The sequence below is a fragment of the Cyclospora cayetanensis genome, unplaced genomic scaffold, assembly GCF_002999335.1.
Source record: "Cyclospora cayetanensis isolate NF1_C8 unplaced genomic scaffold, CcayRef3 CcayRef3_contig_53, whole genome shotgun sequence".
NCBI lineage: Eukaryota > Apicomplexa > Conoidasida > Eucoccidiorida > Eimeriidae > Cyclospora > Cyclospora cayetanensis.
In genome coordinates this window covers 209,616-224,828 of record NW_020312514.1, presented here as the reverse complement: position 1 = coordinate 224,828, position 15,213 = coordinate 209,616, and the positions used below count along the sequence as shown (strand labels likewise).

The 15,213-nt window shown below is 53.2% G+C and overlaps 1 protein-coding gene across 1 annotated transcript; it reads right to left on the bottom strand.

Annotated features, from left to right (window-relative positions):
* Nucleotides 1–457: 457 nt before the first annotated feature.
* Nucleotides 458–9,594, bottom strand: LOC34623773. Its single transcript, XM_026334923.1, has 15 exons — nucleotides 9,558–9,594; nucleotides 8,854–9,434; nucleotides 8,158–8,505; nucleotides 7,564–8,001; nucleotides 7,090–7,143; nucleotides 6,030–6,616; nucleotides 4,550–5,780; nucleotides 4,142–4,357; nucleotides 3,616–3,726; nucleotides 3,305–3,367; nucleotides 2,973–3,050; nucleotides 1,557–2,470; nucleotides 1,285–1,432; nucleotides 913–1,248; nucleotides 458–601 (listed from the first exon to the last, which is right to left on the bottom strand). Exons 1-15 carry the CDS (start codon nucleotides 9,592–9,594, stop codon nucleotides 458–460), a joined length of 5,286 nt encoding a protein of 1,761 aa, XP_026190708.1.
* Between the last annotated feature and the right edge of the window lie 5,619 nt (nucleotides 9,595–15,213).

The window sequence follows — 15,213 nt, the reverse complement described above, 5'->3', positions numbered from 1 at the left end:
CGACTGCTGCATCTATACATCTATATATATATATATATATATATATATATATATATATATATACCCGCACCAGCTGTTGCCTGTCCAGCAGTTGGCGAGGTGACCGTCGCTGTTGCTCCTCTTCCTGCTCCTGCAGCAGCTGCAAAAGCAACTTGTTCTCAAGGGACGAAGTGCAGCACTTCTCTGCAGGTGCAAAACGCAGGCCAGCAACGCGCTTGAAAAGAGCACTCAGATTCGAATTTGAGCCACGCACGGACTACAGGGCTTGCCGCTACCGTTCTTTTGAAACACCGCGCAAAAGGGGAGCTTTGCAGCATTTGCTTCTGCTATGTCCTTATTTACACGCAGTCTCACGAAGGGTAGCCACGCATAGAGACGGTGCGCAAAAAGGAGATCGCACCCCTAGGCGAAGGCGGCCAGCCATCTGTGTGTGTTAATTTCCACCAATCACAAAGACTCACGGATTCTCTTCGTCTCTTCTTAAGAACTCTCTCTCGATCAGTGACGCCAGCGCTTGCTGCAAAAGCTGCTCGGCTGCTGCGGACCGCTCTGGCCCCTGAACTTCTGCAGCAAGTGCTGCTTCCTCCATTTTGTGCGCTTGCTGCAGCAGCAGACAGCACCAACAACATCCAGAAATTTCAGCAAACATGTCAACGGCAAACCTCCCCCCCTTTACAGAAGCAGCAGCATTGCAAACAAGGTCAACAAGAACAGCACAAATCACGATTAACCCCCTAAAAATGCTGCGAACTGTCACAGCCAGTCTAAACAGCATCACAACTCGAGTTCTCCTGAAGAGATTGTCATGGACGCCTTCCTCTGCCTAGAGAAAACAACTCATCAGGCAGGAAATTGACGCCCCCCCTGTTGCCGTCTCTATTGACTGCCGCCTTCTCGTAATAAACCGCATACCTTCAAGATCCTCACGATCGAGGCTTCAAGAAGTGTCTTGCGATCCGCAGCAGACAGCTCGGCTGCCTCCGTTGCCTCCTCCCGCTTCTTCTGCTCTCGACGGGCATGCTTGCCATCGGTGTATATTGCTGACAGCGAGAGAGGAGGTGCACAACGGATAACAGTAGTTCTCCTGCTGTTGCCCTTGCTGCCGCTGTAGCAGAAAGTTTCGTTCAAGCGCAGCCGCCAGCCAGCAATCAGCTTTGCTCGCACAGCTTCAGTGAGCTCTTCGAGGGCGTTCTCTTGCTCTTGAAAAGTTCGCTGCTTCTGCTGCTTTTCCTCCTCTTCCTCGGACTGCTGTTGCTCCTGCTTCTGCCGCTTTGGCGTAGGCGCTTGCTGATCTAACGCTTTCGCTGGGGGAAGGATCCGCAGCAGTGGGAAAGGCTGCAGCAACGCTGCTGCAGCGTCTGCCAATTCGGACGGGCTGAGATGCATCTCAGACTGTAAAACCTCTAGAGACAGTCCATCCGCCGCTAATGTGCTGCAGCACATGAAAAACATACAGAGCACCTTCGTCTGACCTGATGGCAAGAGCAACAGCAGCAACAGCAGCAACAGCAGTAACAGCAACAGCAACCCGCAATAGAAATAGCAGAAGCACTTACTCGTCGTTGAATAACAGCAGCAACCCTGCAGCAAATGGATCCGTCTCTACTAGCGTCACATCGGATAGCGGGCTGCTGCTCCTGCTGCCAGTGTTGCTGCTGCTACTGCTGCAGCTTGCATTGTTGCTGATCTTGCTGTCGTCGCCATGAACACCTCGGCACTTGCTTCTGTTCCTACTGCTGCTGCTGCTGCTGCTGCTCTCGCACGGTGTCGAGACAGCAGGCCGCAGGCGGGGGCTTTGCCGTTTATTGCAGTTGGCGATGTTGCTAGTGGTGAGGCGCTTGCCGAGCTGCTGGTGCGCCTCCGCCGCAGTTGCAGCAGCCGCTGCAGCAGCAGCAGCAGCTGGCGAGTACAGGGAGGTGCGAAGGGTGACCCTGCTGCAGTGCATCTGCCACGCCAAAACACGGCTAATGTATTTATTGGTGTAGAAGGCTGTGAAAGAGACGAGAGGAAGAGACAGTTCGCGTGGCAGTTGCAGCTGCAAAGCCTCTAAAGGCGTTGCCTGTCTGTCCATCGCCGACCAGCAATTCCAGCGCAGAACCAGTGCTCTGAACTGTTGCTGCTGACAGGGCAGCCACAGGAGTTGCTGCACATCCTCGTCGTCTTCTGCCAGCAGCTGCTGCAGCAGTTGTTGCTGCTCCTGCAGCAGCTGCTGTTCCTCCTGCAGCAAGAGCTGCTGCTGGGGGCGTCCCTCGTGTATTTGCTGCTGCTGCTCCCTGTGCGCGCGTAGCAGGTGTTGCAGCTGTATGAGCTGCTGGCGTTGATGGTGCTTCTGCTGCTGCTCCTCCAGCTGCTCCTGCAGCTTCTGCTCTTGCTGCTGCTGGAATTCGATTGACAACAGCGCACTTGCCTCGATATCCTTCGGCATCGCGGCGATTCGTACGGTTGCTTGCAGTTCTACGCCTGCATGGCGCTATGAAAAGCAGAAAAAGAGACGCAGCAGACGCAGGAGGCCGCATAAGAGCGCGCATGCAAATGAAAATGACATCGAGATCCACAAGAAACAGAAGACAGCAAGAGAGCGCGGAGCGAGGTGACAGGCGAGACGCTAGTCCTGCCCAATGCCTTGTAAAATATGATTCATGCCTTGTAAAATACAAAACATGCCTTGTAAAACATGAAACATGCCTTGTAAAATAGAAAACATGCCTTGTAAAATATGAAACATGCCTTGTAAAATATGAAACATGCCTTGTAAAATATGATTCATGCCTTGTAAAACATGAAACATGCCTTGTGAAATATGAAACATGCCTTGTAAAACATGAAACATGCCTTGTAAAATATGATTCATGCCTTGTAAAATACAAAACATGCCTTGTGAAATATAAAACATGCCTTGTAAAATATGAAACATGCCTTGTAAAATATAAACAGCAGCAGCCACAGCGGGGCATCAGAAACCGAAGATGTACCTCAAGAAGCTCAGCGATCATTTTTTCTTGCTCCACGCCTCGACATCCGCGCTGCAGCAATCGATTTCCCAAGTGTCTCTACAGAAGAAGAAAACCACACGGCCAACACAAGAGAGTCTTGTTGTTGTTGCTGCTGCTGCTCTTCCTGCTGCTGCTGCCTTCCCGTCACCCACCCCTGGCACGCGTGGTAGCCGAGAGCAGCAAAATCGCAGACCCCCCACTTCATCAAGAAATACCTCCCCTTCGCTACGGCGAGAAAGGCGAATCCGAGCTTAACCAGCACGGCAGCCGCACAGGGGGGAGTGCAGCAAAGAGGCAGCCAAGCAACGCACTCTGTATATCTCGAGAAAGGTGGCCTTATCAGGCATGTTCTGAAGCAGCGCCACTAAGTGCATCTGCGGCAACAGAGACAGCAACAGCATGCGCCACTAGAAGTACACATGCATGCATCCATGCATGCATGCATGCATTGATGAGCTGCCCCCAAAGAGTAAGCAGCGCCACCCCGATACGAAAAAAAACGCTCTCCAAATCCGCATGCTGCACGTGCCCTCGGCTAGCTGAGGAGACGTGCAAAGGAACTACTCCTTCCCCCTACCCCTCTCCCCCTACCCCCGCGTCTAACAAGGCGCCCAGTACGCACCGCAACCTTTCTCGTTTGCGAATAACTCTGCAAGTCGGGGATTAAATGGTCCCAGAAGCAGCAAAGAGAAGTCGCCAGCGAGCGAACACCCACGAGCGCGTTTCTTATGGCCTGAAGAGAAGGCAGAAGCAGAAGGCAGAAGCAGGAAAGCAGCCGCATAGCTGCGCGAAGCAACGCTGCAAATGCGCGCAAGTGCATGTGCATGCCTTCCTGTGGAGCGACTTCTCCCTCGACGGCGGGCAGTCCGTCGCAACGTCACCACTACACCCGCAGTAGACACGCATTTGCACGCATCTGCCGAAAGGCGAAACAAACAAGAAGAGGCCGAGGCAACGCCGCCGCAGAGCAGCCTCCGTCGGGAAGGAGTGGAGACTTTAGCGAGAAGGAGGGCACGAGAGGTCGTGGAAAGGAGTCGCACAGAAGCGGGAGAAGGAGAAGGAGAAGGAAGCGAAAAAAAAGAGGCGGGAAAACACCCCCCATCATCAAAAAACACAGAGAGAACCAAACACGATGCATTCACGCCTACCGCACAAATCGCCTGCGCCATCCTGACATCTCCTTTGAAAACAAAGTCTGTCAATCGCTTTACTTCTCCCTGAAATTCCAGCAACCGGCGGCAAGCCACGCCTTGTGCGCTCCCGAGCCAGGCATTGCCTTGGTGCTCGTCCTCCTCCTCCTGATTCGCTCGCAGTTGCTGCTGCTTTCGTGATTTCCCAGAAGATGACGCCGAGCGAGGTTGCTTCTTGCCTCTGCAGAGGCGCGCAGTTTTGTGTTGTTGCTGTCCACCTCCTCCGCAGCCGTCGCTGGTGCAGCTTTTGCCGCAAGTGCGCACAGGGTGGCATGCGCCGTCGAGCGTGGTGAGGCAGCTAGCTGCTGAGGCAGCCCAACTGCCTGCGGCTTCAGTCGCAAGCGCAGCAGTAGCAGCAGTAGCAGCAGCTGTGGCAGTAGCAGCAGCTGTAGCAGTAGCAGCAGCTGAAGCGTCATCTCGCAGTGGCGCTGTGATGCGCAACACCCTCGCTGTCACCGCCTCTTTCACAATGGCAGTAACAAGATCTCTCGGCTTCTGCTGTCGCTGTTGCGTAGGCTTGTACAGCCTAAGGAGTCGCCACACGGATTGCAACAGCAAGCCTCGCTGCTTCAGAAGCGCGCATAAGTCGACCTCCCCGATTAAGTCCTTGCCAGTGGCTAAGGAGTTGCAGCTTCTCGACACACCTGGATTGCTGCAACTACTGCAACTACTGCAACTAGTACTATTGCTGCTGCAACTAGTACTGCTGCTGCTAGTACTGCTGCTGCTAGTACTGCTGCTGCTAGTACTGCTGCTGCTGCCTTTCTGCACACCAGGACTGCCTCCCGTACAGCCCGTCTCCTCCGCAGTCTCTTGTCGCCGCGGTTGCCCACGCAGCTGCAGAGCGAGCCGTTGCTGCTGCTGCTGCCTGGTGGGGTGCTCGAACGGCGCCGCATGCAAGTCACAAAGGAAAGCGTGCTGCTGCAGCAAGTCTGCAAGGCCCCCTGGGCCGCATAGAATGACATGCAGACAATCCATGATCGCAATCTTCGAAGCACGCTGCAGAAGATTCTGTTGCAAGCGTGGCCAAAGAGCTGCGAGCTTGAAGACTTGCTGCTCGCGCATCAGCAGCGAGTGGACACGCTCCGTGTAGCTGCTGTTGCTGAGACTCTCCTCCTCGCGAGTCTGCTTCTGCAAATCCTGCAGAAGCTTCGCAGCAGAGGCACGGAGCCGCAGCATCCGCGGCTGGGGGGGAGGCGGCAGCTGCGCTCCCTGAAACAGCTGCGGATTAGGAGGTCCTTGGCAGCAGCTCCCACTGCCGCAACTGCACACTACCACCACAGTCTCGAATTCTTCATCCTCCGCGGCTTCCGCTGCTGCTGTCACGCCGAAACTGCTGCAACAGGCACGCAGCCAGCAGCGGCAGAGCATGTGCGACACCCCCTGCTGCTCTACGCGCGGCGCGGCTGCAGCGGCAGCGCACTCTGCCGCTGCATTGAAGTCGATTCGGTGCTCTTGCTGCTGCTGCTGTCGGTCCGCTGCACACAGAACCTGCAACAGCTGCTGGTGCGCTGCCTCGGAGGCGGCGACAAAATCCTCAACCAACCACTCCCTAGACTTGCTGCTGTAATAGCTCTCTGCCTCCGCAAGCATGAAACTGAACAGAAAAAGAACAGCAACGGCCAGAAAGAACCAGCAGCAGCAGCCGTCACCCATCGAGAAAAACAAGGCACTTCCAAAATCCTCGAATGGCAATCCCAAACATAGCGAGCACTAGCAGCAGGAAAATATATGCAGAACCACAGGGAGGGACGAGGCGGCAGTAGCTGATCTAGTATGACGTGCGAGATACTTCGCACGCCTCAAAAAGTCATCAAGTAGCAGCAGCTGCGACATCAACACCTACTGCTGCAAGTCTTCGAAAAAGCGACCTGTTGGTTGATGCTGTTGTTGTTGATGCTGTTGTTGTTGATGCTGCTGTTGGTGATGCTGCTGTTGTTGATGCTGCTGTTGTTGATGCTGCTGTTGTTGATGCTGCTGTTGGTGTTGGTGTTGTTGCTGCTCCTGGTGAGCCTGAGGCTGCGAATGAGCGCTGCTGAGATGCTGTTGCTGCCGAGCAGCAACTCCAACGGCAGCGGTCTCTGCAGCCTGTGAGGACGGGAGAAGGCACCATTCTACGATGCGCCTGATTCTCTGACTGGTGGGGTTGTTGTGCGTGGCGGGGAGAGGGGTGTCTTTTGTGCCGTGTGGCTGCTCCTCGCCGTCTCCTGCGCCAGCGTTCTTCGCTTGTTCTGAAGGCACTGCTCGAGCTCGCAAGGGGAGGGGAGACGATTCTAGCGCTGCAACGTGGGGTTCCCCCAAGCAGCACAACATCAGCATCAGCTTCCTGAACGCAGCAGGTTCGATATATTGAAGCTGCACCTGCTGGTAGCGATAACCTGCCACCGTGGCAGACAAAGCCTCCACCACGAGCTTGTGCAAGTGCGAATATACCTTTGCAGCAACACACGCAGATACACTCACTGCAGCCATGAAACCTTGAGTCTGCCACGACGAAGGCGGCAGCAGATGCGTTACAAGCAGACCCCCTTCCTTGCCATTCTCCCCCATGCTGCGCACCGCTATACTCTGTGTCGAAAGGACAAGACTACACCCACCCACCCACCCCCTTTCCGTGAGCAGCGGTTGCAGCAAACACACACATATAGAGCAACATCAAACCACCGCAAAAACACGCCTACGCAGGTTTGGAAGACTGCAAGGGAGCAGAGCAGCAAACTAGGTGTTTCGCCGATCTCCTTCCTCCTTCTCGTAAAGAAACGATCCAAATAACTGAAGCCGCGCATCAGCCAATACACGAGGTGTCCATACACCTCCCAGCAACGGAGGAGCCGCTGCAGCAGCAAACTGCCACACAACGGGCAGCTAGACAACAAACTCTCCTCGCGTCGCTGTGGCAGTAGCGCCTTCAGCTGTTGCTGCTGCTGCTGCTGCTCCTGTTGCTGCTGCTCCTGTTGCTGCTGCTCCTGTTGCTGCTCTTGCTTCAGCCGCTTCTGTTGTGGTTGTCTACTTCTATTACACTTTGAACAGCTGTGCGTCCGCCGAATCCCCCGTCGTGCTGCATGCGCAGCCCCAGCAGTGCTGCTGCTGCTGCTGCTGCTGCTGCTGCTGCTACCTGTTCGACTGCTGCCACCAACTCCTGCTGCGTGCGCTCGGCAGCTTGCGCAGCTGCTTTCGTCTGGCGCAGCCGGAGTTGGTGGGGTTTGTGTCAGTGGAGCAGCGGCAGCAGCAACAACACCAGCAGTAGCACTGCCTGCTGCTGGTGCTGCTACTGCTGCTGCTGCTGCTGCTGCTACTGTGCCTGACGTCGTTTTTGCTGCCGCTGCTGCGGCTGCGTTTTTTGCTGCTGCCTGGTCGTCTGGCGGTGCTTCGGAATGTCGCTGGTGATCCCTCTGTTGCTGCTGCACAAGTAGGCGCAGCTGTTTTGTTGCCCATTCTGCCAAGGATATGCGGAAGAGACAATACACCTGAAAGGCCGTCTCTTCAGTCTCCGCCAACTGTTGCACCAAGGAATAGGAGGCAGCAAAACTCTCTCGTGTCGGGAGCACGCGAGGATCTAAAGCCTCTGCGTATTGCAGCACCGGACTAACCCACAGCCTGTGCAGCAAAGCAACAGCCTCAACTGCTGCAACGCCGTGAGGCAACGCAGCAGCAGCAGCAGCAGCTGCTGCTGCTGCTGCTGGAAAGAGCGCAGCGGGAGAGCTGACAGCGCCGACGCTCACACCGGCAGCCCCCACCAAGGCACTCTTGCTGCTGCTCTTGTTGTCGCTGCTCTTGCTGCTGCTGCTCTTGCCGTTGCTGCTCTTGCTGCTGCTGCTGTTGTTGATCGCGATGATGCTTTTCACATCTGCAGGACCGCTGCTGCTGCCTCGATCGCCAGCACTTCTATTTGGCAGCGGACGGAGCTGTCTGTTACTAAGTTGCAAGGCAGCACACCGTCTTGTCTTCAAGCCGGCGCTGCTGCTCCTGCTCGCGTCTGCTGATCCCTCGGCTAAGAACTGCCAGTCTTCAGTGGCATCGAACGATCCCGCAACTGCGGCTGCAGCTGCAGCAGCTCCTTGAAACTGCACGGCAGCACTTGCACATATCTCTGCCTGAGCAGCCTCCGCAGAGACAGCAGCCTCGACAGCCTCGGGGGCAGCCGAGACAGCCATCTGTGTGTTTCCAGCTTGCTGCTGCAATTGCAGCTGCCGTCGCGTCTTCTTGCTCGATTCAGAACGCACATTTGCAGCAGCAACACGCTTCCGTGCAGCAGCAGCAGCAGCAGGAGGAGTCGAGCAGTACCTCCCATCTGCTGTGGAGGCGGAGGGAGGCGCAACCCCCTCCAATTCCGACGCTGCTGCTGCTGCTGATGCTGCTGATGCTGCTGCTGCTGCTGCTGCTGCTGCTGCTGTCTCTCCAGCCGAGAAGTAAGGCCCCCCCCCCCCACCCTGATATGAAAGCACACGCGCACGCCTTGCCCCTTCTCTGCCGTCGCTGCTGCTGCTGCTGCTGCTGAGAGGAGTGACTGCTGCACATGCTGACTCCGAAGGCAACCCAGCAGCATACTCAACAACAACACCATGAGATAAAGCAGCAGCTGCTCCTGCAGCCACAGGAGCAGCCGCTGCGGGGGATCTCAAACCAAGCGAAGCCTTTGCCTGCCGCTGCGCTGCTGTATGCGTTGCTGCCACAGCAGCAACAGCTGCCGCTGCAACAGGAGCCGCTGCTGCTGCTGCTGCTGCAGCTGCTGCTGCCTGGGAATGCTCGAGGTGTTTCGCTGCATCTACACCCGACAGCGGTGATGCTGCAAGGTCCTCAGCTCCAGAAAGCAGCGCACAATACACAACTTCCGTGGCATCAAAACCATTCTGCTGCTGTTGCTGCTGCTGTTGCTGCTGTTGCTGCTGTTGCTGCTGTTGCTGTTGCTGCTGTTGCTGCTGTTGTTGCTGCTGTTGCTGTTGTTGTTGCCGTGTTCTAGCTGCTCTGGTTCGATGCTGGGGAGTCGTTGATCCCGCCGTCGCTGCTACTGCTGCTGCTGCTGCTGTTGCTGCTGCTGCAGCAGCTGCTGCTACAGCTTCATCAGTGCCTGGATGAACAGTCATTCTTTTTGCTGGAATGCTCTCCAAGAGCTCCCCAGAGACAGGTGCTGCTGCTGCTGCTGCTGCTGCATTGCTGCTGCTGCGGAGGGGACGACGGCGTCGGGATAAGACCTTTACGCCAGCCTGAGGAGCGACGCTTGCTGCTGATGTTGCGGCTTTTGCAGCAGTCACTATACCTCTTGCTGGGAGTGGTGTAAGCAGCTTCTTTGAGAGCTCTTGCGTTGCTGCTGCTGCTGCTCCTCCTCCTCCTTCTCCTCTTCCTGCTCTTCTTGCAAGTGCTTGCTTTGAGTTACCTCCGGAGCATCCAGATGCCGCACAAGCCTCTTCCATAGCGTTTCTTCAGGTATACACTACTGCTACCTTGCGTGTTTCTACAGTACTTCTACTTTTGGCCAGTGCAATTCGCACTGACGAATGGCTATTGCTGCTGCTGTCGCTGCTGCTGTTGCTGCTGCTGTTGCTGCTGCTGTTGTTGCTGCTGTTGTTGCTGTTGCTGCTGCTGCCCTTGCCTGGTAGATATCGGCCCTGTCGATGCTGTCGGCTAAGCTGCTCAGAAGACAGTGCTGTGTGTGTGTGTGTGCATATGTATGCATGCATGTGTGTATATGCATGTGTATGTATGCATGTGTGCATGTATGTATATGTGTGTGCTGCTGCTGCTGCTGCTGCTGCTGCTCGTAAGAGGCGGCTAATACTGCACGCGATTGTGAGATTACTGCTGCCGGCAGGTGAGAGGCATGTGTGTCGGTGCCTGCCGTTGAAGCAAGGGAGCGATTTAAATGGCACTGAGCTGCAGCATGAGGGGACAGTTCTCCGTGGCAGATGCTGCGGATGGTAGTATGTAGCAGTCTTGCTGGCAGTGCAGCAGAAGAGCAGCAGCTGCTGCTGCTGCTCTTCTGCTCCTCCTTTTGCTGTTCGAGGATCCGAAGGCACCGGAAGCTCAGTTTTCCAAGAGGCCAGACGCTGCAGCAGCAGAGGCGACGGCACAGTAGCAGCTGCCAGTGTGGTAATAATGAAAGCAGACACTGCTGCCGCTGCTGCTGCTGCTCCCGCTACTACTTGCGCCGCTGGCAGCGAAACACAAAGGGTCTCTGCCACCCCTGGAAAACCTTGAAACGAGGCACGCGGCAACTCGGATTACATTGTTAGTGGTGCAGTGGTGCTGCTGCTGCTTTTCTTGCTGCTACTAGTGCCGCTGCTGCCGGATTGGCTGGCTGCTGCTGCGGCGCAGTCTGCTGAAACACGGACAGTAATCCGAATAAAGGGGCACAGAAGGGCAACATTTCTGCACTCGTCGTCGAGTATATAGAGTCAGCAGAATTTGCGTCGCTCCTCATCCCGTAGAGCCAATAACGCAAACCGTAATTCCTGCCTCCCCCTGCGGGGCTGTTGCACTGCCTCAAGTACATAGCTGCACGTTCGAAGTTTTGTGTTAAAAATACGCTGCATGCAGCGCTTTCTTTGTGGATTTTGCGTCTAGATCAGGGTGTAGGCGGTTGTTAAGGTTCCTTGTAGGTGCCTCCACGACGAGCCGACGCCTTTCTGGGCTTACACGGCGTGTGCTCTTAACGCTTCAAACGTACAGCCTCAGATTCCAACCCCTAGCCTCTGGAGCGAATTCACGGCAAACAGCCTTTTCATGCGAAGGTCCTTAGCAAAACAAGGGGAATAAACTGCAGAGACACCTTGCCTTGTACAGCTCCTCACACTAGCAGAGACGGCCTAGGGAACAGAGAAGCGAACCTGGACTGAATAGCAGGCTCAGCTAGACCTAACCACTACACACCACACTAGTTATATTTGAATTCGAGCTAAGAAACACTAGGCTGAGTAGCTTGAATGTTCACACTTCCTACGTTTTGCGTAGTAGTGTTAGCTCCATAGTGTTAGACGCCGTGTTGTCTGCATGCGCTCTGGATGCCATGCGCAACCAACTGTGACTGATTGGAGAGCTCAAAAGGTGCAGCTATTTGCACGCTAACTTGCCTTCTACCATCGTGTCGGGTTCTCTGAAAGACAGGGGAAGGAGGGAGTTCGTATGGAAAATACTCAATCGCTTCTTACTTAGTACGTATTGAGTCTGGGATCTGGTGTTTGCGATACAGTCGGTTACATCGCCTGGCTTGATGCAGCTGTTTCCCGCTCATCGGCTGGCAATGGATGCAGTACGATGTCAGCTTTCCCTACAGCATCTGCCTGCATTTGACATTGCCGTTTGGGAATTCAATAATTTAACTTTCTCTGGCTACACTCTGAGGGGGAAAGCCTTCTTGCAATGAAAGTTGGCGGTGGCAAGACGGCCGCTGGAGCGGCAGAGGCCGAGTTGCAAGGTGTTGCGGACACAGTAACTCGACAGCTGGTGGAAAGGCATGATTTGGCAAGCAATGAAAACGCTTGTGCGCGATGAGCTTATGATGAACAGAAAAGTAAGACGGCGGTAAAGCTGGGAAGGAACTCAAAGCTATCATTTGCCGGTTATGAAGAACCGCGCTTTGTTCCCTCACATAAAGAAACATGAGTGCTTCTGGGGCACTTTTCTTTAAGAGGGAAGCACTTCAATGGTGGCTCTTCTTAAGTAAAATGTTCCGTGTGCCTATACCAACTGCTACCGCTAAAGCCTCAAAACAAGCCCGGACTTCTTGGGTTGTGGCCAGAGCAGCTCAACAGTAGACTGTATGAGAATTGAGGAATATGAGGCATGAAAACCTCCTATTATATTGGGACATCAAGAATTTACGAAACTGTGCCCTGTAAAAGCCACAACGTGAGCACAAAACGGCTTTACCCGTCATTTATCTAAGGATTTTCCAAAGTGTCACGCCGGTTCGCTGCAGGACGGGCAGCGACTGAGCGGTTAAACAAGCGACGGAGTGCAGCTTTCACAAGCATTGCATTGCTCGCCGTCTAAAAATAAAATGCGTCCAGCACTTGAGCCTTGCATTTTGAAAAGGGATCAAGTTACCACTTAGAACTTATGTGCACCGCTAAGCTCTCCGTAGAGAGGCACTCACCCAGACTCAACACAAATGTAGAAAACAAATAACACAACTTTTCCACAAAACACTTCTTTCTTTCTTCGCCCTCGCTGTTTAAAGTTCTCGGCATAGAAGGAGAGATGCAGCTAGGTCGCACTTAGCTGCATCCTGTATGCACCTCGGGCATTTAGAGCTACTTAATAAATGGGATTTACCGCACAGGCACTCATCGTTGCGTCTTCATGTATCATATCAAAAGTACTCTGCAACAGGTAAGATATACAAACAGACATGCCATTTACCTCAATTCTGCACTAGTATTTTGTTCAGCAATACCGTGTGGTGAAAAGTGCTATTTTGTAGCTTCTCCCGCTACACTATGAATGCAGGAGACCGGACTCGACCTACATTTTGAAAAGGAAAACAATGGAAATTCAAGGGGCATTTGCACCAAATAACCTACAAACTGACTTGGCCGAGCAGAAGCAGACTGCTTTGTGAGCAAAGAATGTGCATCAGGCGAAGGAAAAGCCTGCATGCAGCCTGTGGCGCTACAAAGGATCGCGTTTGCAGGTGGGGATTTCCCCCGGGGTCATTTTTGCGCTGATACAGGCTTAATTAACTATCCCAGAATTGCTGGTGGTGATTGATACTGGATGTGAAGTGAATCTGTTATCCAAGGAAACGGCAAAGAGTTACATGCTCTTACTCGAAAGCGCAGTTTCTAAAACTCAAGTTTGCTGAGGGTAGTGAGAATGCAACGACTAGCAGGGTTACGGCTGTTGAATGGTGCTTTGAGTTCTAGTAGGGTCCTACACGATTGTCTGTGACTTTTATGTTGGACCCGTACACAATGCTTGGTAGGCCGTTGGCAATCCCATAAAAGGTTCGTGTGATGCCACAGCTGTGCGCTATCCAGTGTGCTGTGGAGCAAGTAAAGAAAGCACCAAGCCCTTTGACAGCCATCGTTTCATTCAAGGTGAATTGTGTACAAACGGTGCTTCAACACGGCTAGGCAGAGTCTTCATACAGGCTGCTCAGCAAAGCAGTAAGAGAAGACAGTTTCAAGCCTGCTTCCCTTCTTGATAAATCTGTTCCTAGCTCTTCATTGGTATTTTCTAATGCGTGGAAAGGATGAGCTGCCAGCTGGCTGGCTACTTGCTGGTCGTCCAAAGCAACGCATTGTGCAAATACCCCCAGTTAGCCCCAAGCCATGTTCCGCGGATCGAAAGCCTCCACAGCATGCAGAGTAGCTTGAACGCAGTTGAATGACTTGTTAAAAAAAGTAGCCTACGAAATTTGACTCGCTGCTTTAGGGAATAACCAGGTGCTATTGCCGAAAAATGCTGGGAGGCAAAGCATTCCCATTGACATGAAGCCCATGAACATGATCATTGTTAAACAGAAGTTCCCGTTCCCTCCCATTGATGAGCTACTCCACAAACTACAAGACCAATAGTGCAGTCGATATTTGACTACATAGACGCCTTTTTATAGGTCTCCATTCACCCAGATAACACCTACACTACGTCGTTTGAACTCGTACTTCTTAGCCCTAGTAGACCTGTACGCCATTTGGACTTCTTATTGCCCCAGCTAAACTGCACAAACCAGCTATTTGTAATATTTAGGACCTTTAATAAGGAGATCTGGATAGTCGGCTACGTGGCCGTCACACATTTTAGCAGACGCTCTCGAGAGCACCTACAGCAACCGGGGCATGCGCATCTTGCAGGTCAAACAGGGGTGTGTGAAGGCATGCGTGTGTTTGTTTCCACGAAAGCATCGTTCCTGAAATCCTGCGTTTTGGTTGCACAAAAAGGACCGGAAAAGGGAGATATCAAGCCAATCATGTTTCAGGCATCCGCAACGACGCTGTGAAGTTCTGTGACCTCGCATATTTTTTTCGAAATTTTACTCTTGAGTGTGCTCGGAACGCTACTGCTTGGGCTGATTTACGTGAGAACAAGCATTTTGTTACCTGGATAGAAGCGGCTGATCCCGTAACAAGGATGTCTATCGTCCGTCTTACAGCTCCTCTGGCACTCGTGCTGCCCTATTATTAGTATCGTTTCTTGTTAACAACCGATGCCACTGACGGAGCGATGGGGTGGATTCCCTACCAGCCTGCTACGGATTCTCCAAGAACATCAAAATATCGCTTCCTGTCTTCTTCGCTTGACGGAAACCAAGCAGCACTATTCAGTAGGGGTAGAGAAATTCTATGCAGTGTGGCGGGGCGTCAAAATATCTCCCGCCACTATCTGTAAGGGCGTCATTTCACTCTCCAGACCCATCATCAGTCCTCCTTACCTTCTAAGCTTTCAGAATTTCGATACCCTAAGGTTTATTCGCTGGTCTAGGTGTCTCATGCATGTTGACTTCACAGTGAAGCATATTTAAGAGGATTACCCGCGTGGTCGCCGATTTCGTCTCGCACGCCCCAGCAATTCACTATTATTCAGCGCAGCCGTTTTTGTCTGAGGACTCAATGCTGTTCAAAATTGCGTCAGTGTCCTGCTTTTCACACCCGTACACTCGAAATTGCTCAATTCTGGCAAGAAAGTAAAGCTCTAACAATTTGAGGTTGTCCTACTTTGGCTTAAAGCAAAGTAGCTTCTCGGTCGCTTGCACACTCCAACTTCGCTTCGCAATGTCGTTTTTAAGAGCTCACGTGATCCTGCTCATTCGGGCCACGGTGGGATTCAGACCACAGTGAAAAAGGCTCCATAATTTCCTTAGAGTTCAGGGATGCTTCCAGCGGCGGAAAAGTACGCAGAGTAATGCCCAGATGGACAACAGCTAAAGCCGCGGGATTTTTCTGAACTTGGCCATTTGCACGGCCTCCCGCCTTCTGAAAGGATTTGCGCTGAGCTGACTGTAGTCTCTCTTAATGATATGCCAGCTTTCTACGTTAAGTATAGCGTGTACAGCGCGGTCGATAGACTCAGAAAAAGCGTCCATTGATCCTTTG

Coding starts and splice junctions, on each gene's coding strand:
- LOC34623773 (XM_026334923.1), bottom strand. CDS start 9,594: ATGGAAGAGGCTTGTGCGGCATCTGGATGCTCCGGAG. Junction 3,051..3,304: donor CCTTTCTCGAGATATACAGA/GTGCGTTGCTTG, acceptor CTTCTTCTGTAG/AGACACTTGGGAAATCGATT. Junction 2,471..2,972: donor TGATCGCTGAGCTTCTTGAG/GTACATCTTCGG, acceptor TGCTTTTCATAG/CGCCATGCAGGCGTAGAACT.